This window comes from Euleptes europaea, chromosome 9 (assembly GCF_029931775.1).
Source record: "Euleptes europaea isolate rEulEur1 chromosome 9, rEulEur1.hap1, whole genome shotgun sequence".
Classification (NCBI taxonomy): Eukaryota; Metazoa; Chordata; class Lepidosauria; order Squamata; family Sphaerodactylidae; genus Euleptes; species Euleptes europaea.
In genome coordinates, this window is record NC_079320.1 from 18,075,825 (window position 1) to 18,103,757 (window position 27,933).

At 42.3% G+C, this 27,933-nt stretch overlaps 1 protein-coding gene across 3 annotated transcripts in view; it reads left to right on the forward strand.

Annotated features, from left to right (window-relative positions):
* GRID2 (glutamate ionotropic receptor delta type subunit 2) overlaps positions 1-27,933 on the forward strand; it is a 984,243-nt gene that overhangs the window by 192,427 nt on the left and 763,883 nt on the right. For all 3 annotated transcript variants that reach the window (XM_056855266.1, XM_056855267.1, XM_056855268.1), the window contains exon 2: positions 8,940-9,095. In XM_056855266.1, the coding sequence (XP_056711244.1) occupies positions 8,940-9,095 (156 nt within the window). The remainder of the gene's footprint in view (positions 1-8,939; positions 9,096-27,933) is intronic.

Below are 27,933 nucleotides of genomic sequence, written 5' to 3' on the forward strand. Positions count from 1 at the left end.
ATAAAGTGGTATCTTTCTGTTTGGACTGTTACATCCATTCTAGAAATGTGTACATGCAAAAACTCCCCACTCCAAAGGTGGGGGGAGCGGGCTCAGACTCATAGGGATGGTGTGGTGCTGCTCTTTGATTTAGGTCAGGGGTCCCAAACCTTTTTTTGAGCCTGCGGGCACATTTTGAATTTAGACACAGCATGGTGGGCGCAGCAACAAAATGGCTGCCACGAAATGGCTGCCATTGGAGGTGGATCCAGTCCCACATTGGGGAACCCGATTTAGGTCTTCATTGTAATGATAAGAGCATACTGTCAAACATTAACAAGTAGGGTTGCCAGGTCTCTCTTCGCCACCGGCGGGAGGTTTTTGGGGTGGAGCCTGAGGACGGCAGGGTTTAGGAAGGGGAGGGACTTCTATGCCATAGAGTCCAATGGCCAAAGCGGCCTTTTTCTCCAAGTGAACTGATCTCTATCGGCTGGAGATCAGCTGTAATAGCAGGAGATCTCCAGCTAGTACCTTGAGGTTGGCAACTCTATTAACAAGACAAAGATGGTGTTTTGTTGCTGCTGTTTTGGCCTATCCCTGTGATAGAGTTTCTCCTCTCTTTTGGGGCAGGATGGGAGGTTTGTTTATTGCTTGCTGTAGTTGCTAATAACAGTCAAGGGAAATATTATTGTGTATCAGCTTTTCCCTTGATGATAAAGCATCTGTAAGTAGGTTACTCATGGCCATTATAAGGGCACGTTTTAGTGTGTTCCACTGCAGAAACATTAATAACATTCAGCAGATTTATTACCATTACAGTAAATTTCTTTCTGGGGCATTAATAATAATATGGCAATAATACCTACCAAACTACCCATTTTTAACAGCTGAGTCCCAATTTGGCTGTAATGAATAGGGTAGAAAATTGAGGGGCAAGTGATAATCAGCAGGTCACTAGTTACATAATGAACACTTTGCTCTTAAGCTCCCCAAAATTGCCATATTCACAATAAAATAACAAAAGTTTCTTAATGCAAAGCATGCCATGGTTCAGCTAGCATAACCTGTCTTTATTCTCACCTTCTAGAAAATAATACGGTAGATTTCAGGTGTATATTTATCAGTAGCTTAACCAGGTATCAAGCTGTATGTTTGAGGATACTTGGCTCATTCTTTAAAAAATGTAATGTATGTGTGCTTTCCTCCAGGCATTTTTCCTCCTGGCCAGATTGTCCAGAGGTCCTGGAGGGTTCCCCCAGCCCCATCTTCTGGGCTTGGAGTAAGAATAACTGGTGGTACGGGGTGGGGGAGGGAATTGTGAATTTTGTGCATTGTGCAGAAGTTTGGACTGGATGACCCTGGTGGTCCCTTCCAACTCTATGATTCTAAAACTGGTGCCTGAAATACGGTGCAAAGTCTAATTCAGCAGCATTTCAGAATATGGTCAAATGTTTGCATTTCAATACTTCTAACGTGGTGCAGTGGTTAAGGGGTTGAACTAGGATCTGGGAAACCCAGGTTCAAATTGTCACTCTGCCATGGAAACTTGCTGGGTAACGGGCCAGTCACACACTCTCATCCTCGACCCTAGCAAGTATTTGGATGGGAGACCTCCAAGGAATACCAGGGGCGTGAGGTGGAGGTAGGCAATGGCATACCACTTCTGAATGATCTCTTACCTTGAAAACCCTACAGGGGCCACCATAAGTCAGATGTGACTTGATGACCCAAAAAAAACCCCATTTTGCTTAAAATTTGGATTCAACAGATGAAATATTTATGTGTATACACACTTGCAGGTATTATGTTCTAAATAAATATTAGTGTGCTTACATAACTGTACAAAGTACCATTCATTGCTTACCTGGCAGTTGTTGATAGTATCATATATAGGACAAACCAAAATCTTTTTTATCATTGAATAGAATTGCAGCAATATGCATAAGCATTTTTCATGTAATCACACATCTCAAATAGTTTGTATATAAACAGAGAGGAGAAACTGGGAATAATCCAGATTATGAAATCTTTGGAGAATCTGCATCTTCTGCAAATGTATGCACACATTTGGCTGACGTAATAATTAGTCTTCCCGATGCAACAAGGATATTAAGAGTAAAACCCACTTGTTGCTATTTACTCTGTTAACACTCAAGATTTTACCACAGTTCATATGTGTGAACGAGTTCTACTGATATTGAAGAATCCTTATTGCCAGGTCTCTTTTTGCAACCGACTTTTGGGGTGGAGCCAGAGGAGGGAGGGGTTTGGGGAGAAGAGGGACTTCAATGCCATAGAGTCCAATTGGCAAAGCGGCCATTTTTCCCAGGTGAATTGATCTCTATTGGCTGGAGATCAGTTGTAATAGCAGGAGATCTCCAGCTACTACCTGGAGGTTGGCAACCCTACCAACGGACACGATCTGTTTTTTAATTAAATAATGCAGTTCAGGGGTTCTCCAAGGAAGGGAACACTTAAAAAAAGGTGTAGAGTAATTTCCCCCCTACTCATTTGAAACTATAATTTTTGCCTCATAAATAATAAGTCCTACATACAGCAAGAGCTGATGTTGCAGGTAGTGTATGGAAATCCTTTCAGGTGAGCTTCTGTTTTTATAAGCCGAGTCTTTATTCTCTGTCAACGTGTCGAATCGCCTCAATACTAGTGTGGCAGGGTGCCAAACGCAGGAAGAAAATGTAATCAGGGTAAAATACACTTTTGTAGTCAAATAACTTTGGGAAGCAACGTGGGCAGTGATTGGTTTGCTGTAAGACTGGGATAGAAGCAGAAAAAAACCCATTCTGCTTCATCAGCAGGAACAGTGGATTTTGTACTCTTTAGAAAAAGGTTCTCCTTTTCTTTCTGCTGTGCTTTAAATGGAATTGCTTGAAAAATTCTGACACAGACTTAGATGGCACTGAATCTCAATATCTCCCCTAGCTCTGCTTCCAGCTAAGTAGGAGGTGCCCTCACCTGGATGACCCAGGCTAGCCTGATCTCGTCAGATCTCAGAAGCTGGCGGCAGGGATAGCCCTCTTAGTACTTGGTAGGGAAACCACCAAGGAAGTCCAGAGTTGCTACACAGAGGCAGACATTGGCAGCCCACCTCTGAATGTGTCTTGCCTTAAAAGCCCTATGGGCTTTCCATAAATCGGCTGTGACTTGATGGCACTTTCCATCACCAAGTAGGAGATGGCGCCAGGTGTGCTTCCAGCTCCCATGCCATCTATCCCTCCCCTACGCCATATTGCTCAAGTTTGGGGGTGGTGATATCATCCTCATTGTGGAGCAAAGTCCTATCTCTGAATGCTACTGAAGGCAGAAGGGGATGTGGTATCGGGCTCTATGGCCATGGTGGTGCACATAGCTACTGAACAGATAACACAGTCTTCTGCTGGCAAGCGATGTTATAATGTGCCCATTAAAGGACCGTATCCGCACTTCACGTTTGCAGCTCCGATTTCTACGGGGTTTTCTTGCATGTTCGCACTTCATCTCTTCCGAAGGATTCCGGAGACGTCTCCAGAGCACAATTTCTCAGTGTTAAGAGCATTCGCTTATATGGCGAATTAATAGAAATTAAATGTTTTCCTCACCCGGAGCCTGAAGTGCGAACATAAAATCCACTTCCTGCTGCCAGCCCACCATCCACTCCCCCCGCCTCACTGCCCACGCTGGGCCAATCGCCTCCTTGTTTCAAGCAACGAGTGGGCATGCGCGGCAGGCTACCACCTCAACCAATCACAATGCTCCTTTGAGCTGGCGTGTGAATGCTGCCGCGAGGGGAAAACATACGGATTTTATCTAATACAGAGGAGGAAGGCGTCGTGGTGGGAACAGAAATTTTAAGTACTGCTTGAGTACTGGACACGTTTAAATTGCGAGGTAAGTTGCTAGTGCGTTCATGGGCAAGGTTATGCTATAGAAAACATGAAACAGTCTGAACTCCTCTCAGCCTTCTTATCAGATCTCCCATGGATCTGATAATTCAATTCGAAGAGCCATCCAACAGGGAAGACCCAAGCTTTGATCACACAATCTACTTGAATGGGATTTGGTAATCTTTTCTGCCTTTTTCTCCATCAGTGTAGGTTCACTGGTGCATGGTGGCAGCTTACCACAATGTAAGGGTCCGTGCCTCATGGGGCCTCCAAACTCTGCACAGCGCACGCTTAGCCTGAATCTCTTATTTGGGATTATGTGGTTGTAACTATTGACAAGAGGTTAGAATGTTTAGCCAATGCACAATCACCACACAATTTGGGGGGGGGGGAGAGAAAAGCTCTTGTAGGATATATTTCCCCCTTACTTACCTGTTTAAAATACATAGTACTTAGAGAAGTGTAGAAGTTCATTTTGGGTGTGTGTGGTCTGGTGTACTCAAAAGAGTTTCCATCTAGACATTAGGAAGAATTTTCTAACAGAGTGGTTCCTCAGTGGAACAGGCTTCTCAGGAGGTGGTGAGCTCTCCTTCCCTGGAGGTTTCTAAACAGAGGCTAGATGGCCATCTGTCAGAATGCTGATTCTATGACCTTAGGCAGATCATGAGAGGTAGGGCATCTTGGCCATCTTCTGGGCATGGAGTTTGGGTCTGTGGGGGTGTGGGGAGGGGAGGTAGTTGTGAATTTCCTGCATTGTGCAGGGGGCTGGACTAGATGACCCTGGTGGTCCCTTCCAACTCAATGATTCTATATTTTATAGAAGACTCGTGCAGAAGACTGAGATGGGAATGAGGTACTGGAATGAAATGTACCATTTTGGGCTGTAGGCGGAAGATCACGGGGGAAAGTCTTGCTATGTAAAAAGATCCCTGCAAATAGAAAACCACTGCAGAAAGCAAAGAAAAGAGAATAGAAAGGTTTCTCCTTTTCCTGTGCTAGTTTCCGGTTTTAAATATTAGGAAACATTCTAAACTGAAATCCATCACCTATAGTCCACCCAAATTGATCTGTGCTAGAGATAACAGTTACACTCATTTTTATGCTCGGAGGACATGTTCTCCACTTGTCCTGGGCCTGTTATCTAAGGGTAATCTTCCTTCCTATATGGATTCTGTGGTTAGTCCAAAGTTATGTAGAATTATGCATTCGAGATTTAATTGCCTCTTTTCAATGGTTTTGCTGGGCCATATACTAAAGATCCCTTTTTCAGACCGGCTGTGTCCCTGCCTTCTTCAGTCAATGGACTCCTTGGTACATATCTGTTTGCATTGTCCTTCCATATACCAACTTAGGCTAAAATGGACTATACCATGTTTTAATAAATGGTCCACATCTTCTCTAGCAACTTTGGAGTAAAAGGTTCAGTTCCTCCTAGAGGACTCTGACCCTCAGCGTACTTATTTTGTTGCTTGAATTTTGGAGGCTGCAGAGAAGAGACGAAGGGATGTGTTTTTAGAAATGGATCTTATTTAAGTTTTATGATTTTATTGTTCAAGACCTCAGTCTAAGAACAGGTGGAAATAAAGTTTTTCACCTATAGTCCACAGTAGTACATTCTGTTTTACCACCTCCACATTCAACCTCCTTGTTCTCTGGCATGTGTAAACCAGGAATAGGTCTGCATCCCTGAGGTAGGTTACCTGTAAAGATTCTGAGAAGAACTGTGTTAGCCTTATGCCCTTCTAGTCTTTGTTTTTGGGTTGCTAGGCTGTTCGGGGTTTTCTTTAAAGATTTTTTTCCCCTGCAAATTATTTTTGCTCTTTCCTTCTAAGCTTCTGGAATTCTAATTTTTAATACTAGTACTAATAGAAGACAGAACTCTGCAGTATTGTTTCACTGTAAAGATTAAATTGCAAAAGTAACCATTATTCATACTTATTTCCCCTCGCTTACATTTCCCGTAAAGCCAAGATACACATTATTTACAGTGTTACTAACGTTGCTGTTTTAAAAAGAAAAAGAAATCCCAGGTATTCCTTAAAGGAAAAGTTGAGGGGAACATTGGGTTTCCCTAATGTTCCGCAAATTCACCCATGTCCTTTTTTCTTGGGCAGTTTCCTTTCCCTCTATGAGCGCTGCCCTGTTATATCTTAAGTGACTTCACTGCGAACTCCTTGGAGAATATCTGAGGGTAACTTCTGCCCAGTTTGCAAGCTGCGTTAGTAATAGCTTCAGAGATAGCTCTGTTCCTGGGCTTTAGTGGAAAACAAATGTAACCCCTGCTCAGCAAGCACAAGCGAAAGGAAAGCCAGGGCAGCATATATCAATAAGATTTGAGTAACCCATCTAGCGAGCTACCTGGTCCAATGCAGTGTTTATTCTGGTGAGCTAACATTACTTTAAAAACATTGAACATTTAAGCTTCAGGATAAATACAGCAATTGGATTTCATCACTGAGAATCTTGAAGCCTTGAAAGGTATCTGTGTGGTCGCCGAATCCAGTCAAGAGGAGCCAGGAGTCTCTGGGCTTCTGCTTCCCTTGTCCTGTAACTGAGCCCACCTTCTGGCAACATCAGGACTCATGTTTAGGACAATATTGCAGTATCAGCAGTTTGGAAAACACACTGTAATTGGATTCACACACTGGAACGAACTAACAATGTCACCGGGGACAAGGAGCAATCATATTAAGCAACATTCATTAGAACATCAAATGGATGATTAAAAAAAAAAACCCTAAAAAACATTGCAGAACACTTGTGATCTATTAGAAGAGCAGGTGTTTGGTTGAAGTAGTCAAGTGCATGATGCATATTTGTAGGTGTACGCATGGCTGTTTTTCCACAGGGTTCTGTTGCAGTGACTTTTTTATATTCTCTTTGCAGCCCTGCGATTCTCTCTTCCTAAATTAGTGGCTTGTAGCTTGCAATAGAACAGCTTGTGATCGATTAGTTAGCCCAAGGACTACAGAGTGTTTCAATTTCCATGATTTTTCATGCCCCGAAAGTAATAGATTTTTTCCCCTTCGAACCAACGTATACTGCTTATGTTGTGTGGCAGCGCTGTGATAAGCTTCATCCAGTAAACAACAGAAGAGTCCTTTACTTACTTAATAAGTCTATTATCTATCACCATAAATTGGGCTGCATTGTCTTAATAAGTATTGTATACAGGCAACAATGTTCATATCAGTACAGGACTGGGAAGAAAGACAGCTCTGGGAGAAAATGCACTTACAGCAATAGGAGAAACTGTGGACACTTCACAGGGCTTAACAGCAAATGAATTTTTCACCTTTAAATAGTGCATAAGAACGCTTCACTGGGGACCTCTTTCCCCGACAGCAGTGACAGGATTCCATAGTTCCTTCAAGGAGTTAAGTAAAACCCCTCTGTATGTAAGTAATCTGGCAAAATGACAAAGAAATGAAGGAGCAAGGGAGGGGGGGAAAGTGACAGGTCATTGATATGGAGAGGTAGGAAACAGCTGCTCCAGATGGAAAGTGATGAAAAGGAGAGAACGCCTGGCTCAAAGTTGAAAACATTTGTGTGGTGAAGAGGCTGGCACTGAATGGACAGATCTGGCAGGAGAATTGATCATGGAGGGTGATTCATGACCTGTAAGACTAATAAAAGGGAATGCCTAATGGAGAAGAGTGAAATAGGGGTGAGTGGAACAGTTCCAATATTTTGTACTTTGCTGGTGGTTTCCAGGGTTTTTTCTTTCAAAAAAAATTTGGTGATAATTTTTCACACCTGTTTGTCTGCTTCAGAGGGATCTTGGGCATATTATTGGACTTCCATTCTCATAGCTAACGGGGTCTGTTGGGCTGGTTAAGCTCCATCATTACCCTGGGTAAAAATGAGACTGTGCCCTAAAATTAGGGTTGCCAGGTCCCTCTTTGCCACTGGCGGGAGGTTTTTGGGTAGGAGCCTGAGGAGGGCAGGGTTTGGGGAGGGGAGGGGAGGAACTTCAGTGCCATAGAGCCCAATTGCCAAAGCGGCCATTTTCTCTAGGTGAACTGATCTCTATTGGCTGAAGATCAGTTGTAATAGCAGGAGATCTGCAGCTAGTACCTGGAGGTTGGCAACCCTACCTGAAGCCCAGCAATGAACAGCAAGCTGTTTTTCAGAGAAACATATGCTGTAGGCCAAGGAACCACCAAGCCATCAGGGTTTTCCCTGAAAACAGGAAATAATTTACCCAGGGCGCCCCAGATATGCATGAAAAACTGGTTTCTGTACATAGATACATAGAAAGGATTTCTTCTTACTAACGCTAACCTGTTCTCTTCTGCATCTGTTTTCCCTCTACCACTTTACTCCTTTACATGCACATCAAAGTATTCGGTATTCATCGGACATCATGCTGAATAAGAGGCCTCAGGATCACAGTCTAAGAGCTCCAGCCCCTGTGATGACTGATTAAGGATCACATCTTCTAAGTGAAGATGCAACACCAGTACAACAGGAGTATAGTATTGTGCTGCTGTACCCCATTGTAATGAAATGTAGTATTACCATGGGTAATGCATGCACTAACCTAGAAAGCTTTTTCACACTTAGTAAGACACGTCTTCATTAGGGGGTAAGTAGTCACAACCAGTATCAGAGTAGACTTGCAAGATACAACTGAAGCAATGTTGTCACAAGCTGTTCTTTCATATGCTGTAGCCTTGTGCATCTTCTGTGGGATGTTGGTGGAGTTCCCAGTGGTTGCCTTTCTTTGCTAATTTCTGCTCACAGATTGCCATTTGGGAAAATCATCCTAGCTAGCTGATACACTAATAGTTTCTTCAAGGTTATCTTGGTATCCTGGCAGTATTCCGTTTTGGATGATGATGCCATGATTTCTGCGAGCCCCTTAACTCCTTTTTGTTATGGACCGACATCTTCCTTACCTCCTATGATATCTTAAACCCTTGCCAAGATAATTTTTGCTCATAAAAGGTGGCTGCTATTAAATGCAAAGTAGTGGTCCAATGGATAAATAGTTGGCAAAAGGTGCCAAGTACTCTGTGGATGTGGTACCTGTTAATATTTAATATTACTTTTAAGTATTCTTTTTTTCCTTTCCAGGAGCAATATTTGATGAATCCGCAAAAAAAGATGAAGAGGTGTTTCGTATGGCAGTTGCCGACCTCAACCAGAACGATGAAATTTTGCAGACGGAGAAAATCACAATTTCGGTGACTTTTGTGGATGGCAACAACCCATTTCAGGCAGTTCAAGAAGGTAGGATTTGAATGTGATATGTTTTCCTGGTTATGTTTCGCTAAAAGCACAGAATTCTAGATACATATTGCTATTTTTTTATTATTATTCAAGAAGAGTTTATGGAAGCTCTGACCTCTGTAATTGTTACTGTTTTTTAAAATGTTGTTGTTGTAAATGGTATACATTGGATGGTTGATTTAGATTTAGGTTTCTGGAAGGATTGCTAGTACATTTTGGTTTTACTTGTGTCCATTCATTATAGAGTTTACAGGTAGAATGAGTTCTGTTTGTCCGTAGAGAATGTTTGGACTTTACTGGTAAAGCAGAGACTATTTTTTTCTATGTGCTCTGAAAAGGCATGAAACTTATTTTGGTGAAACAACAGCATGTATTGATTAGTGAGGATCTGAGTTTCTAACATGTACCAAAATTAATGTATATTTTGCTAGGGATGGTCATATTCCTTTTACTCCATTGTGATTAGGATTAATTCCACCTTCAATCCAAGGTTTTCATTGTGGTGATCTTCCTTCAGATTTTGTGGAGTTCAAGGGTAAGATCCCAAACAATAACATGTCCTTGCCCATTTTTCCATTGTCCATAGAAACCATGGACAAAGGTTGGTAACATTAAAATTCCATAGGTGCTCATTCGCACAGTCCTGAGAATATGGTCAATTGAACCCATACAGCTTTTTAAAAAAACACCAAATCAAGGATGCTCCTACAAAACTAGCTTTTTGTATACCAACAACAATGGGTTTCATAATGCTAAATTTGAAGGGCTTTTAGAGGTCCTCCTCCTCTGGTTAAGAAGAATGCAGCAGTGCACTTTTCCAACATAGCAGCAGAAAAAAAATAGAAAACCTTCAAAATTAAATTATAAATAAATAGAAAACCTTTTTTTTTTAGCACAGAAAAAGTACTTTTGGGGGGATTTGTTTCTGCCTATAATCTTCCTTGTTTTTGTTTTGAAACACATGAGTGTGCTTTACCTGGGATCCTTGAATCTCCTGCTTGCAGAAATACACACCTATTGAACATTAATGGAGAAAAATTGTGTTCATGGTGGGGGGGAAATACAAATGCCAAGAAGAATGAACCAAATGTGAAGCTTTGCTGGGGTATAGTCAATGAATTTGGATAAAGCCATGGTAGAATGCAGTCAAACACAATGACTTGAACAACTGATGAACTGGTCATCTGCTTGAGCATTTAATTAGATTTCTGCCTGACTGGTGCTGAAGAGAAGTTTGGAGAAGCTGTTCAGATCAGTTGGGGTTTATCCAGTGACCACAGAGCTTTGGAGGTCTGGACAAACTCAAGGGCAAAGGGAAGTCCTGAGATATTGAGTGGATTTGACAGAAAAGGGACACCACTGGCCTGTTCGAGAAGAGGATAACAGAAAATATATTACTTCTGTATCACAGGTGCATATCAAAGGTTTCTGCTGGGATGAGCTGTACATTTTCCCCTTCCCTGAGGGTGTTGAAAACTGAGTTAGTGCATGAAGTTCTGAACAAGTACTCTAAGACCATAGCATGCAGTGGAATTATGTTTAAAAGGTTACATTTGAATGGACACATAGCTAGCATGTTAGAGACACAAGTTTAGCTTGTTGCAAATGTGATATCTGGTGACATCCATCGCTGTGTAGAGAAAAGTAGATCACAACCGCCTCGTTGTGTCTATGACACTACCAAGTGCTGAGCCCAGCTTCTGAAACAGAAATGGTTAACCATCTATGTATCTGTGAACCATGGAGGGGAGTAAATTGTTGAAATTCTACAAGATGCAGTGCAGTCTGCAGAAATGATGTTCATTGTGGATTGTACTGCATTTCTTATTTTTACCATAGACATTTGAATTAGCTACCTGATACAATCACTAGGCCAAGTGTGCTTTATAAGAAGTTTCAGAGCTAACCATAATCTCTTCACAAACTCCATCTTTTTATTTTGCCAAGTGGTCATCCTTTTTCAGTTGTCTTCTATAAATTATTATGCTACCCTGAGGCCTCCTCCAAATCTATCCCAGGATGCCTTACTAACATTCTTTATCTGAGTTATGAATCTTCTCCTGCGTAAATGAATGATTTCCTCCCCCCCCCCAATGAACTAGGGGAGAAATTTCTTATAAGTATGACTAGAGGTGGCCTCAGGAGACATGTGCATGTATTATAGAGTGCTAGAGTAGAAAATTCAATTGGTTTTATTAAAGAACTCCCTTTAGCCTAAAACATCATGGAGAAATTATGAAGTTTAATGAGGGTCTGTGGAAGGTGACCCACATCTCTTGGATTAAAGAATTATGTTTTTGCACACAGATCTGTTAGAATGCACTTCTAACAGATCTGTGTGCAAATAAAAAAAATGAGTTTGGAGCACATAACACATATTGCTGTGCTGAGACAATTGCACAACATAAATGGGACACTTCTGGGTTTAACTAGGAACTGTTTATTTACAAAATAAATCTGGGAGATTCAGGATAAAACTTACACTATATACACTCATGACAAAGCTCAGTATGTATTTCCAGCTTGTGCATTTAATGCCACCGCTGTGTCCTTTCTGCGGAAACACAGCTGACTACAATTGAAAGCTGTCTGCCTTTGCTGACCCACTATAAAATGCCCTTTGGAAAACTCTAGTAAGATGCACCATCAACAAGACCTATTTATAAGTACTCTAGAGTTAAGGCCCACCTTGCATGATGAAGCTTAGAGTCCAGTAGCTAGGGATTTTATCACAGTCTTACAATTCAGTGTCCTTCATAAAGTGACACCCTTTTAAGCCCATTGTCTTCAGTGGATTTAGAATGGTATAATTTGTTTAGGATTGCACTGTTGATTTCCTATTTAGTAACTTGCACTCCCCGTGACATTTGTTTCTTTGTGGCATTCTCTGCTGCTTCACAGACAAACCTTTTATACACACACACAAATAAAGAGAGAGTTGAAAAAGTATATACATGGATCTAGCCTTTTCTGCTACGTGCCACAAATACGTACTACCTGGAAAGATTCAAAACCTACCATTGTTTCAACAGGGAGAATCAAAGAATATTTACCGCCGTTCCTCTTTCCTCAAATATAAATAAGTGAGTGATAATTAAGGAACCTTTATGAAACTTCTGTTCTTGTTTGCCTTGCCTCTTGTGAAATGAGACCGACAGTGTCACTACGGCACCTGAAGAGCTACCTAAACTCATACACAGAGCTTTTTTCGGTGGTAATAAAGGGAGGAGGGGATCTTCTTTGGCCAGCAAAAAAGTTTTTGTTTGGGATCATGGGATCTCCATGGATAAAAGCCATGTGAGACAGAGGAATTGGCCACAATTGAACAAAAAAAGCTGTCTGGCTCCACCATATTGTGAGTTTTGTGTACCTTGGGACATCACAGGCTGCTTTGCACATTTCTTGTTTGTCAAAGACAGTTTGCCATGTACCAATGCAGGGCTGCTGTTCAAGAGAAACAAGCCCAGAGACTCTGTGGACTCCTGAAACTGATTGCTTGATGACTGATGGATTAAGATGACTGTTACGTCCTCAGCAGCACATACAGGGCGTCCTGAGATTATCATAAGGTGGTCTGAGTAGTGTGTGAATAGATACAACTAATGTGATATCACTGGTTTCTGAATCTCAAAATTACACATCTCGGAAGGCCGTCGCTTCTAAAACATCCTTCTTTCTGGTACAGACCTGCTGAGGGCATTATTTTTAACAACAGCTGCTTGGTTATCATTTGCTGTAATTAACTGTATCCCTCTTAATGCCACATAAAAATGAAATTATTTAGACAAAATGTATGTACAGTTACAAAGAATGACATGGTAATCTTTTCACAGTCCCAAACCTCTTCCTTGGTAAACTATGTAGAAATGTTGGAGGTATTAGATTCACTATGAATATAGACTACTTTCCTCTCCTCCCCTTCCCCCTTATCTCTTTCTGAAATTTCAGATTGAAGGGCTGGGTAAGAGAAAGCTGAACGATGAAAAAATGGGTTATGGTGGGAAAGGTGTGTTTGTTTTCATTGTTTTCTTGTCACATTAAAAGAATTATTATAAAACTTCAGGTACAGAAAAAAAAACCCTTTCTATTTTGGAGTTCCGTTTACGTTAGCATTGTTCTGGTATAAAGGTAGTCTACTACAACTCAATAGAAATGGCTGTAAGGTGGTAATTTATAGAGGTTAATTAGAACTCCTTCAGGGTAGCAAAAGAGAGAAACTATTTTTAGAGCTTGAGCAATATGGAGCAGGGAGGGCCAAAGTTTCTTTGCTGAATAACTCCATACGATTTTTTTTTACAACTTTCAAAATCTCTGCTATCCCCACTCCTTTTGCTAATTGATCCCACTTTCCTTTTGCTTACGCTTCCCACTAGTCGTCAACCTTCAGCTGCTTCCCCCTCTTTCCTTCTAGTGCAGGAATGGGCACTAGGTCCATTAGTGGATTCTGGTGGTCTGCCTACCCTTTCTGGTGGCTGGGATTCTTGTAGAAGGGACAAGGGCTTTCTTTTCACCTCCGCGAAAGTCAGAGGAGATCTGAAGTCTTAAGGCCACCCAGGTGGACACCTGTTCTTCCGTACAGTGCTGCCACCACTCGTCCCCTCCGGTGACAGCACTTTGTCAGGATCTGGGCTGTGACAGTCAGTTGCCTGCCTCGTTCCTTGCTTCACGGAGTCGGCCGTGGAGCAGCTCAGCAGGTCTTAGTACTGCCCGAGGCACTGCTTACACCTAAATGGCTGTTTGTTCCATTCAAGTGGGTTCAGCCGCGGAGCCCCCCCCCCTCAGACGGCCTCCACAAACCTGGGGCTTTCAAATCCTTCAAAGCGTCAGCTCTGTCAGCTCACGACTCTGATCTCATAAATTGGACTTGCCACACTTGCCTTCACAGAGCTTTTCAAGGATGCGTCCTGACAGTAAATTTCAGTGTGAGCATTTTCCTCCTTTGTACTGTTGACTTTAAAAAGTCCTCCCATTGTTGTATAGCATGCCCTTACGTAAATAGTCAGAGGGAGAGAGATCACTGTCTGAAGTAGCCTCTCACAATTGCTTTTCCAGTTGTGAATGTCAGTGGCGTTAGAAATGATGTAAAGGGGTATGTGGGCAGATACACAGTTGCATAGACATTACTTGAGGATTTTTGAACATGGGAACTATCTCCCCTGGAAAGTGCTGTGATTGGTTGGTATGGAAGTGCCAGCTGTAGTTTTTGGCATTTGGCTGTTTCATGTATGCAGGTTCACTTGACGGTTGTAGCTCTTGACCCAGTTCACACATTTGGCAGATTGACAGTGCTGTTGAAGAGCATAAGAAAAGCCCTGCCAGATCTATCCAGTCCACCATTCTTTTTCACACAATGGCCAACCAGTTGCCTTGGAGAGCCAGCTGTCAGCCTAGAGGCTGATGCCTTCTCCTGATGTTTCTTCCTACTACTGGTCTTCAGAGGTTTACTGCCTATAGATGTGGAGGATACAATGTCTAATAGGCATTTATGGATCTCTCCTCCATGAATGTAATCCCCATTTAAAGCTACCTACATCAACTGGTAGCAAATTTCACAACTGTGTGGAAGAAGTACTTCCCTGTGTCAGTTCTGCCCTTCAACTTTACTAAGTGCCCCCCAATTTTATTTTTTTGGGATAGGGAGAATGGAGTAAACCCTTCTGTTCTGGTATTCACATGGTACTACAAATGATTTAAGTAAGTACTACATGTGAACGACCCATGGCATGGACACCTGCTTGGCACAGTTAGTCACTAGAATCTTCACCCAGTTAAAAATATACATTGTGAAGATTCCAGTGACCTTGTGTTTTTGTGTTGGTCATGCATGATAACCATGATAAATAACCCATATTTTTACATGATAACCATGATAAATAACCCATATTTAATCGCATGGATTCTCACTGCTACAGAAAGGGCTCTCCACTTCTAAAGAGTGATGACTGTTATTGCCAAACAACCTTCATGTGATCAGCACCGCTTTGATCAATCGTTTCAGTCTGCCCCTGTGAAGTGGGTTCTCAGATAGACTTCTACCCCTAAACGTACATCTTTACAAGTCACCTTGACTGATGACTGTATCCATTCATGATGAAGGGTCTGTTAAGTTTAAGGGGCTTCTGAAAGAAGGCAGCTTCCTTATGGAGTGTTTTTCCTATCGGCAACTGTTGCGGTGGGGTGGGGGTGTCAACAAGACATATGGGTCAAAATGGAGCTGGAAGGTAGAAGACACTGTGGCTTCAGTAAAGATTGGGAGCTAATCCAGAGCAATTGCTTTTATTGGTGAGCTGAAATTCCATAGAACGTTCAGGAGGGCTCAATAGGGGAGTGAGGCTCTCTTTGGGGGTTGGAAGAAGCAAGCGTGCAGATGCTTATTAGGATCTTTCACGTGATGGTACCAAAATATAGCAATAGCCCAAAGGTTTCTTGCAGGACTAGATGTTGGATCTCTAAGCTGGCACAGGGTAAGGTTGGCGCTGAGCTGCACCAGACTTATATCCTCAAGGTACACTTGCGCACGAGTGCGTCTGGACTCTTCTAATGTGCTTCTGATGGAATTAAGTGGAACTGACTGCCTGTGCATTGTATTCAGTCAATTTAGCCAAAAATCTTTTGCAACAAAGGAATATGCCAAAACCAATGAACAGGGCCCTCATTCCATAATGTCGTTTATAATTTTGCCTTCCTATAAATAATCACTGATTCCGCTTTTTCAGATTCATTTTTCTTGACAAATATAGCATTATGTTCTGTGCATGGAACTGGAGAAAACGATGAGACACAAATAAAATATTTGCCGTTCAGGTAGGGCTGTTGAAAAAAAAATTGGTATAGTTCGGCTTCGGCAAAATTCAGCCCTTTTAAATTCGGGCCGTGCCGAAGTCCGCACACCCCCACTTTGGATCCCCGAAATTCGGGCGAGATCCGGAGTTCGGGGGAAAATTCCCCCCCCCCCCGCGCCTTCAGGGAAGCCCCCTGAAGGCGCACGGGGGGGAAACAGATCTGTGCCTAACAGCTGTTAGGCGCAGATCTGTTCCACGCCCCACCCCCCGCTGGTGAATCCGTATCTCCCCACTCAATGATTAAATGACTCTTTAAAAACAAGAAAAGATCAGATAACTCGGCAGGAGCTTTATCAATTTGATCAGTGGGAAGACATGACAATTAAGACTTTTGAAAGACGCTTCAATTACCAATCAGGAGCCATTACGAATTAAGGGGAGGGAGGAAGGCAGTCTTTCTCACTAAACAATGCATTCCTGCCACGTCCTTCCTGGAAATGATCTATCATCGTGAGAGAGCCTGTGAACTTGGAATCGGAAGTGTGGCACCAGTGTGTTACTAGCAAATAACTCCCAAGTTCCTGACTACAAAGAAGAGGGAAGGTTTACATTGTTTGATTCCTGCAGTACCTCTTTGCTATTTATTACACTGGAACCTGCCTGGATTTTACTAACTGAGTTTTAATAGACTTCTAGAAGGGCAACCATGGAACACTTGATTAAGCAGATGGAACAACTTTTGGCTTTGATGAGCACTTCATTTCAATGCCTTATTCAAAAAATGGATATTATCCTAAATGATGTTAAAGAATTAAAAACCCAACTTATTACAACTGGATCAGAGGAGACACCAAAGGGCCCTCCAGTTCTCAAGAAAGATGAAAAACAGAAGAATTCTGCAAAAGAAACGAGGAATTATAAAAAGCAATCTACAACAGCCCATTGGATAATAATGGAATTGAAAATGACTGAGTCTGACTTTTGCCACCTGGATCTGTCTGATGAACTCTTCAAAGTGACTGATTTCGACTTTTGTTACCTGGATCTGCCTGATGAACTTTTTAACAGCTGTTTGGAGGAATTGAGGAGTAGGAAAACCGGGACTGTCAGAATTTCCCTTTCGGAATTTGGGATGGAAGATAACACAACGTGGCTTTACTATGGTCCTTCTGCAGAAGAGTTTTTACCAACAGTCTTTAAGGATGCCCCTCGTCAATTATTGTTAATGTTGAAAAGAAAGAAATGTGTGAAATTCAGGATAAAGGGACTAATTTAAAAAGTTTCTCTACTGGTTAAGACTGAAAAGCAATTGGTTAAAAGGATTGGCTATAATGGAAATAGAATTATATATGATATCAATTTACTAGAAAACAATATATGTTAAATGAGTGTTAGGGAGAAATGGAGGATTTATAAAACAATTGATTTTTAATAGAAATAATTAAATGGTTTTTACTATACTAATCCACTTATATGTAAGGAGATTTACTATTTCTTTTTCTTTTCACTTTTTTATTATCTCTCCTTTATATGATATTATTAATTATAAAAATCTTTTTTTCTTTTTTTTGTTCTGCTATGGAAAATATAATGATAAAGAGATTAATAAATATTAACAATAGTATTAGGATTAGAAATTTATGCAAAAGAGATAAAATAAAATAAAAGGAATGACCCGGTGCTTACACAGGGAACCTTTACCTTTTTTACCTAGCTGTATATATTCACTTTAGTGTGACATATGATTGTCAACTTCCAGGTGAATCCTGGAGTTCTGTAATTACAACTGATCTCCAGACTACAGAAATCAGTTTCCCTGGAGAAAATGGCAGCTTTGGACAATAATCTCCAGGCATCACATCCCTGGTCCCTTCCCCAAACTTTGCCCCCAAATCTCCAGTAATATCTGAATGTGTAGCTGGCAACACTTAGGTGGCAATTTTTCATTGTTGCATTTCCCCCTGTAATTATTATGCACATTCTCCTTTTATGTTCTCTTTTCTTGTCAGTAAAAGTAGTCCATGGAATATCTTTGTGATAGTGTTCATACATTATCTCATAGCGGATTTGTCAGCAGACATCCTGTTAAACTCACAATTATATTTTACATCCACCAAAACGTTTTTTTTGGGGGGGTGCGTGGGCAAAGTCTTGTGCTACTCTGGTGAAAGATCATAAGCAGCAATGACAATAAATAAGGAAATCAATGGTGCTGTAGAGTTCCACAATTTCTGGAATTATCTGTCTCGTCTGACATGAGGCATAGACTGCAAACAGCAGCAAGATAATGTGGCGTAATTTCATGAATAAGTGAGTAAGTCATAACCCTTTGGAGATGAAGCCCAGAGTGAATTATGAAGGTCATTTCCTTAGGTGTAGAAATTAATTGCGTTTTAGTCGTGCTCCCTGTTACGGAGTCCCCTTTTTCTACAGCACCTTTGCCAAAGTATTTTTTTTATTAAAATCTATTTATGAAAGAAAGACTTATTGGAGCAAAAGAGAGCAGTTAACAAGGACAAATTTGCAAGGGAGGCAAGGGCTTTATTAAAAGACTAATCACATCTGAAGAACATAACTTTTTCTCATTTTAAGGAAACCTCAGCTATTGAATTGCAATTTTAATTGTATAGCTAAATGTCAGTCTGATCTCAGCCTAGGTGATTACTCTGTCCTCTGAAACAATCGGTAATGATTATTATCATATTAAAATAAATGTATCGCTTTTAAGTATGAATACTTTACAAAGAAAAATGTATTCACAGAAGGGGTCGATTTATATGGTTATTTATTTTTATCAACATTTCCCAAGATGCTTATGAAAAGTTCTCTCATATTTGTCTGTCTTATTCGTCTTTCGTATTGTGTATACATGAATCCTTCTTTCTGCAATTTAGGTATGTTCCCAGAATGGAGAAGAATAAAGGAACTGACTGAACAGATTTATTGATGACAGAACTCCTGTGGCTCTCCCTTTCTCATAGAAGTGGGAAATAAGGGTGCTTTTTTTGCCGTCAAGTCACATCTTGTGTTTGATTCCCCACTCCTCCCCATGAAGCCTCCTGGGTGACCTTGGGCTAATCACAGTTCTCTCAGTACTCTCTCAGCCTCCCCTACCTCAGAAGGCGTTTGTTGTGAGGTGGGGAAAGGAAGGTGATTGTAAGCTGCTTTGGGACTCCTTAAAGGTAGAGAAAAGCAGGGTATAAAAACCAATTCTTCTTCCTCTGGAGGGCCAACAACAGAGCACGGAGGCAGAGGCCTTCCTCTGATGTTGCCTCCTGGCACTGGGATACAGAGGTTGACTGCCTCTGAATGTAGAGGTTCCTGTTAGTCACCATGGTTAGTAGCCACTGATAGACCTGGTCCCCCATGAATCTATCTAATACCCTTTTAAAGCCACCCATGTCTGTGGCAATCGCTACATCCGCTGGCAGCGAATTACACATGTTAATCACTCGTTGTGTGAAGAAGTATTTCCTTTTGTCTGTATTGAATTTACTGCCTATCATCTTCATTAGATGTCCTTGAGTTCTGGTATTTTGGGAGAGGGAGGAGGAGGATTTTATATGCCAACTTTCTCTACCACTTAAGGGAAGAAAAATTGGTTTTTATATGCTGAGTTCCTCTACCACTTAAGGGAAGAAGAAGAGTTGGTTTTTATATGCCAACTTTCTCTACCACTTAAGGGAAGAAGAAGAGTTGGTTTTTTATATGCCAACTTTCTCTACCACTTAAGGAAGACTCAAACCGGCTTACAATCACCTTCCCTTCCCCTCCCCACAACAGACACCCTGTGAGGTAGGTGAGGCTGAGAGAGCTCTAACAGAGCTGTAACTTGCCCAAGGTCACCCAGCTAGCTTCGTGTGGAGGAGTGGGGAAACCAACCCGGTTCACCAGATTAGCCTCTGCCGCTCATGTGGAGGAGTGGGGAATCAAACCCGGTTGTCCAGATCAGAGTCTGGAGAAGTCTAAAAGTTGCTTTATTTCTTGGAATTAATGATCACAAGGGCCTCAGACAGAAACACGGAATGGAAAATCCAGCAATTGTCCCTGAGGAATAGGGATGGAAATATGTTTGTCTGAAACATAAGTTAGCGCCTTCTGTGATGTGACCTCTCCGGCACCTCCACTAAGCGTATGTCAAACCATTCATGGGCTAGGACACTTTGTGTTTTGACAAGAGGTCAGCCGCATGCTATCTCCGTAGAAGGCGACTATTACTGTAGGGAACTCATTTTACCTTGCCCTTGCCTGCCTTGGCAAGATTTAAATCTTCATTAATCACCAGCTAAGTCTAATTACCGCAGCGAACACAGCAGCCCATTAAACACTTTCATGGAAGCACATGGTTCATTTACACACCGTCAGAGAGACATGCTAAATGCATAATTTAGCCTGAAATTTGGCCAGTTTTACAGATTCAGTCACATTGATAATGACCTTTTTTAAAAAAAAAAGAGGGAGAAAGGGAAGCAATCTTTTTTTCCCTTTCTGAGAGCTGCAGGGAGGAGCTTGAGACAGGGATGGCAGGCTGCATAATTTGCATATGATTTTGATCAATTGGGAAGAGGCTGAGCTTGCAGTTGGTCGGGCATGTTGCACCAGATTATGTTATGCAGGCTTTGTCCAACATGGGTATTGATATCCATATGAGAAAATATAATTTAGGAAGCACCATAAGGGCTTGGGGGAGGAATATATTTTTTTAAAGATTGCCCATCTAGTTTTATGAAGGTTAATAAGGGTTATTCCTATGTAAATCTGTATTGCAGTCTTGATAATTTAAGTGCTTTAAGAAAGGTTACCGAAGCAGATACTTAACATTTGTTTGTTTGCTCAACCTCAGAATTATTCCTTTTTGTAAATAGAATGCAATTTCCAGTACGGTTGTCTGTTTTTTCCTTGTAAGAACGCTATAGAATATTATTTTAAAATATGATAATTGTGGACTTGTGTGTGTGTTTTAAATAACCTGACTTGCATTCTGTACTCTGTTCTCTTTCCCCTGTATAGTCCTTTCCGTTCCAAATGCCTCAGGCTAGCCCAAGGTTGGTGAGTTGTGAAGTGACAGGTGATACTGGACAAGGGGAACATGGTAACCGTAAGCAAGTCAAGGAGTTGAAACTGATTCTGTAAGGATACTACAATCCCAAGGTGCTGTGTTAGGAAGCAAATCCCACTGAACTGAACAGATCTGTGTTAAAAGATTTAGCACTGGGCTCTAAACATGGGCTCTAAACATTGAAGACCTATGGCACATACAGAGCTGGCATTGAATTTCAGAAGCCCTGGATGAAATCCCTACTCGGTCAGGTGGTTCACTGGACAGTCTTGGCAAGTCACCATTTCTTAGCCTCATAGGGCTGCCAGGTCCCCTTTCTCCTCCGGCGGGAGGCTATGGGGCTGTTGTTGGGATTGCGCACGCGTGTGTGCGCGCCGACGCACATGTGCGTCACTTCCGGTTGTAAACTGGAAGTGCCATGTAAGCTGTGTGTGTGCACGTGTGCACATTTGCCCACCGACCCTCAGGTGGTCGGCAGGCAGAGGGGCAAATTGCCAGAGGTTTGCCCACCACCAGCGGGCACCTGGCAACCCTATAGCCTCAGAATTGCCGCAACGATAGCATTGAATTTTTGGTATGCTTTATAACCATCCTTCAACTCATGAAGACAAAGCAGGAAAAAAATCTAAATAAGCACTAAAATAATATATTTTTCTAAGAAACAACTAACTACCAAATAGGAGTGAAATATGCAGTGATGAAGCGTGAAATAATTTTTCCAGTCTTAACTCCTGGTTTGGGCTTATTTTTCTCATGCAACAATGCACTTTGTTAACCAACACTAAGTGAAACAGATGAATTGGTGGTCTGAATGCCCCAGAGTGGGTCCAGATGCTTTAGCCTAAACATGTTTGCCTAAAACCAGTTTTGCTGAGTACAATGACACTTGCTTCCTAATAAATACAAGCTAGGGTTGCTATGCAGAGGAAGGCACTGGCAAACCACCTCTGTTAGTCTCTTGCCATGAAAACCCCCAAAAGGGGTCGCCATAAGTCGGCTGCGACTTGACGGCACTTCACACACACACACATTTTAACATATCACAAATCTCCAAAAGAGATTATTCGGATATGAGAACTCAGTGGTAGGACTTCCAGTCTTTTATTGTGGATAAGAGATTGGGAAGAAACCCTGGGAAAGCAATGCTTCTCTCCTCGCCCCCGCCCCCCAGCCTCCTCCCATCTCTGTCCCTCTACAGATTCTGGCCATGTTCAAGTAACTCTTGTCCATGGTTAATTACTTGTCTATGGTTAACTGGGTTTTCCATTACAAGAATGGTTTGAATTTGGTTTAAACCCACTTGTCTTATTCATAGTTAAGATCAGTGCAATAACTTACAGGCCATTTATGCAGGGGTATTTACTTCGCAGTCCCTGCTGGACTGCTTCGAGGCTTCTTTTGCATTAGTCATGATTTTACCGACCTTCAGAAGAGACTTTGCTCTGGCCTCATTCTTCCCCTGCTGTTCTAGGATCCTGTTTTAGGATGAATTTAAATACTGCTTTGAGGCAAGAGCAACGCAAATCTCCGCCATTTCCATGCATAGCTCTAACTTCGGGTTTCTCTCCCCACGCCCATTTTGGCTTTTCCCTCCCATGTGTCTGTTTCTCTCATCCAATCCCTTCCCTCAAAGCAAAGCACAAAAGCGGGAGTTAAACCTTCATGAAATGTGCAGGAGGACACTGAAGAAGGCTGCGAAGATTTGTAGGCAGCTCCTGGCAGGGAGCTGCTGAAGAAAGGTGAGGAGGAATACCCATAAAAAGCACACACAGTCCCTTTAAGAGCTGACCCGCCCCCTCCAAGTTAAGTGCAACAAGGCTCCGTTTTCAGGGGGAGAGACTCAGAAGCTCCGTGATTCACTGGGATGCCTAATGAATCACAAGGTACTCCTGGAATTGAGGGGGAGGGGACCCTCATGCATATGACGTTTGAGAATTCAGAGCAGAAGACTGTGCAGCAAACCAAATGCAAATTACCCCTGCATAAATTACCCCAGACTTAAGTCCAGTGCTGGGAAAGTAAGATCTGGGAGGGCATGATGTAATGCCTCCTGATATGAAGCCAGGATAAGAAATTATGAGCTTTTATGGCTTGGTTCTGGGCATGTTCTATTGCAAAGTGCATTTCCTGTCCTGCTTAGCCTTTCTTTTTGCACAACATCAGTGGTTTTTCAGTGAGCCCTCGCTAGTGAATGATGGAGCATTCTCTACCGCAGAGGCTGTCTAGCAAACATGGAACTTGTCCCTAGCATCCAAGTCAATGGCTAATGGGCTGGAGTCTCAGAAACTGATGCCATGCTTCTGTTGTTCTCTGCATCTACCTCCAGCATGGTCTGATGCTCAAAGTCGCCACAAGTGGGAAAACAAGCTCTCATAGAATAGCTTGAATCAGCTCTTAGTTGCTACAAATAGCTGCCGCTATTGCTTTTGAATTACACTCATTGTAACCAACATCTCTCTCCCCCCACTCTCCTTTTATGACTTCGTGCCTTGGGAGATTTTGCACTCTGGGTTCTGTTTTTCCCTCTCTATATATGATTCTTTGACCTTCGGCAATCTGAGGACTGCAAATACATTTTTGAGGATTTATTGGGCGGCCCGGGCTGTGTCACAAAGGAGTACTAGTACTCATATTTCAAGCAACAAAACACCTTTCCCTCCCACCAGATGATCTTTAGGTCAATAAGACATTCTTTAGATAGGTATCTGGATCTCCTGGGTAGACAGAACAATATCAGGAGCCTTCTGATAAACTATGATATATTAGATTGCTGCACAGTGGTCTGAGATAAGGTAATAAAAGGGTTTTTTTGGCCAAATGAATTTGTTAAATAAGAAGGGCAGCCCAATCCTGAAGGGGGGCAGATCTGTGGAGGTGAAAAAAAGCTGTTTTACAAAATAAAAATGGAGAACGAGGGGGACATCCCCCATTGCTTCCAACAGGGCTGCACCACCAAAAAAGGTGGTGCAGCCCTGCTGCCGCATGAGGGGGCGTTCCTGGGGGAAAGGGCTGTAGAAACTGCCTAAAGACAGCTCCACCCCGAGAATGCCCCCCCATGCCAGTGCAGGCTTTCCCTTAAGAACATAAGAAAAAGTCATGCTGGATCAGACCAAGACCCATCAAGTCCAGCAGTCTGTTCACACAGTGGCCAACCAGGTGCCTCTAGGAAGCCCACAAACAAGACAACTGCAGCAGCAGCATCCTGCCTGTGTTTCACAGCACCTAATATAATAGACATGCTCTTCTGATCCTGGAGAGAATAGGTATGCATCATGACTAGTATCCATTTTTACTGGTAGCCATAAATACCCCTCTCCTTCATGAACATGTTTACTCCCCTCTTAAAGCCTTCCAAGTTGGTAGCCAGCACTAGTTCCACAATTTAACTATGCGGTGTGAAAAGAAATATTTCCTTTTATCTGTTTTATCTGTTACCCTCCAGCTTCAGCAGATTCTAGTATTATGAGAGAGGGAGAAAAGCTTCTCCCTGTCCACTCTTTCCATACCATGCATAATGTTTATAGATCTCTATCATGTCTCCCCTTAACCACCTTCTTTCCAGGCTAAACAGCCTTAAGCGTTTAAACTGCTCCTCATAGGGCAGTTGCTCTAGTCCCCTGATCATTTTGGTTGCTCTTTTCTGCACCTTCTCAAGCTCTGCAATATCTTTTTTTAGGTGTGATGACCAAAACCGGGAAAGCCCTGCCGGTATGGCTGCCTTGGCGGAGGGGGCCAGCATGTTTGCCCCTCCGCTGGTGTAAGTGCCACCTTACACCTACGCTGGCGCCTGGTCACACCAGCTCCTAAGGATTTGTGCCCCTCCCCTCAGGCATGGTCTCAAAGTATTGCAAATTTGAATCCAGTCTTACTTCGCAATACAACTTTTCAAGTTTAGTGGCAGGTGCCTATTTCCTCTCTTTGGGTGCTGTGCAGATTAGTAGCAACATAAATGTACTTTGGAGTTGGAGATGCATAAAAATCACAGGCCAGAGAGCGCTGCAGCCATGACATCAGTATTGCCATGTATGCACTAAGAAAACACAGAGACTTGCTTAATTAACAAGTACAATTGACAACTTTGGTTTGCAACCTCCTTTATATGGGATTGGGAAGCAGCTGGTCAAATGACTGAGAGAAGAAAAATAGCTGGCAGGGAAGGGTTAAGTGTGCTTTCTCCCCCTGCTTCTCCTCCATTCTAAATTCTAGTCTTCCATGTCTACATTAAACAACCATAACAATAACTAGGGTTGCCAACTCCAGCTTGGGAAATCCCTGGGGATTTGGGGGTGGAGCCTGGGGAGGGGAGGGATCTCAGCGGGGTATAATGTCATTGAGTCAAGCTTCCAAAACTTATCTCTGCAGTCTGAAGATCAATTTGTAAGCCCAGGAGAATGACAAGGCCCACCTGGAGGCTGGTAACCCTAACAGCAACAGAGTTATGAAGTTGACAGCTTCATTACACACATTTGTATGGAGTGTGCAGATTGCCCCTTCTGGTGGCTCTTTTGTAAAATTAATTCTTCTCTTTGCTTGATACAAACTTGAAGACTTACCAAGTCATTTACTTGTTCATTATTGTTAATTACCACTTGGCAAATGGCTACATTAATCTACACTGTGTCCAAATAGAAGCACGGTATGATCAGTTTCTTTTCCCACTAACCCAGAGCCAGTGTGATGTAGTGGGCTCGGATACGGAAGACCTGAGTTTGAATGTCCATGATGCTATAAAACTTGTTGGGCGACTTTGGCTCCGTTCACTTTCAGTCTAACTAGGGTTGCCAGGTCCCTCTTCGCCACCAGTGGGAGGTTTTGGGGGCAGAGCCTGAGGAGGGGAGGCTTTGGAGAGGGGAGGGACTTCAATGCCATAGAGTCCAATTGCCACAGTGGCCATTTTCTCCAGGGGAACTGATCTCTATCGTCTGGAGATCAGTTGTAATAGCGGGAGATCTCCAGCTATATCTGGAGGGTGGCAACCCTAGCAACACTAGCTATGAGACCTTCATAGCATAATTCTTCATTGTTGCATTTCCCCCTGTAATTATTGTGTGCATTCTCTTTTTATGTTCTCTTTTCTTGTCAGTAAAAGTAGTCCATGGAATATCTTTGTGATAGTGTTCATACACTATCTCACAGCTGAGTTGTCAGCAGACATCCTGTTAAGCTCACAATTATATTTTACATCCACAGAAACTGGAGATTAGTTATAAAAGCAGGAGATCTCCAGCAAGTACCTGGAGGTTGGCAACCCTAAGTCTAACCCACCTCACAGAGATGTTGAGAGACTAAAATGGGGGGGGGAACCACTGTGAGCTCCCTGGAGAGTGGGTGGGATAAAAATGTACTTAATAAACATATATGAAGAAATTCTCCATTATGAAGCAAACCCATTCCCTATCTCCCAGTGGTGATTTTGGTGTTTTCATCTGAAAAGGGCCAGAACATAAAATGTCCTTCAGTAAATAAACTCCAGAGATGCCAAAGTTCACCAATATCATGGGTATGTCTGGTCCTTGTTTCTAAATTTTAGGCTCAAGGGGATTCTGCTGCTGCTGTAAAATCCTTCTTTTTTGCCAGTATAGGACTATCAGCTAGGCTTGTGCAAAATCATAGAGCATCTGGACTTTTAGTGCTGAAGTCTCTAAGAGGATGTTAACCTATTTATATTTTGAATGATTGTACGTGAAGTTACTTTTCCATTGAGGGCAGCTAGTAGTTAAAGGAAGCTGGTTCCCTTTTTAAGTGGAACCTTTGCCTGGTGGATGAGGTTCCTAATTTGTGTTCTCACGATAGATACTGCTCAGCACATTATTTGGTGCCTGACATCTTGCTGAGGTGAATGTGGTATAATGGATATTTTCAACTATTAAAGCCAGAGAAGGCTCCAACCTTTCCTAACCTAAATAAATGTACAAGTATCAGATGCTACAAAGCTTGAGGGTATTCCAGGTCATCTTAACCCATTTTACCCCGAGTCATGTTCCACCTCATTTAGTATCAGTAATGTGCAATATTATGGGCTAAACTGTGCCATTGCAATTCAGTTCTCGCACTTTTTTTATGCCTATTTTATGTATCTGAAGACATGAACTGTGGCTCACGAAAGCTCATACCCTGCCAGAAATTTTGTTAGTCTTTAAGGTGCTACTGGACTCTTGCTTTTTTCTACTGCTATTGACAGACGAGCACAGCTACCTTTCATGTTCTATTTTATTTTTATCCTGCTTTTCTCTACAGGGGCGGGGTGGGGGCAAAGCAACCTACATCATTCTCCTCTCCTCTGTTTTATCCTCACAACAATCCTGTGAGGTAGGTTAGGTTGAGAGAGCCTGACTGGCCCACGGTCACCCAGTGAGCTTCCGACACAGGGTAGGGATTTGAACCTGGCTGTCAAAGATTCTAGTCCGACATTCTTATCCACTGCATCACACCTGTTTTCTAGTACTGTCAGATGGATGCAGCTTTACATTGGGATGTGCTTAAATATCCAGCTCAGAGTGATGCAAAATGGACGTTTAGATGCACATCCCGTTTACTCCTTCATTTCCTGTCCTAGCCAGTGTGCGGATCTCCTGACTGGGGTTGGTGCAACCATCAGCAGACTCCGTAGAAGTGGCGCCTGCTTCCCTCTTCTCGCCCCAGCTTCACTCCTGTTAGGGTTGCCAACCTCCAGGTACTGCAGGAATGGCTGATAACAAATTTAACAATTAAGCCACATAAACAGCACTTGTGGTATAACAAAGTGTATTCAGTGCAAGAAGAAATGAGGTGAAACACACAAAATATATACAATAATGTACAAATACAATTTCAATAGTCCTCAGGACTATACACCTTGTTATACCACGAGTGCTGTTTATGTGGCTTAATTGTTAAATTTGTTATCAGCCATTCCTGCACTAACTTTCTTACCATTGGTATCAGTGTAGAGGTGTTTATTTGGGTTACTCAACCTCCAGGTACTAGCTGGAGATCTGCTATGATAACTGATCTACAG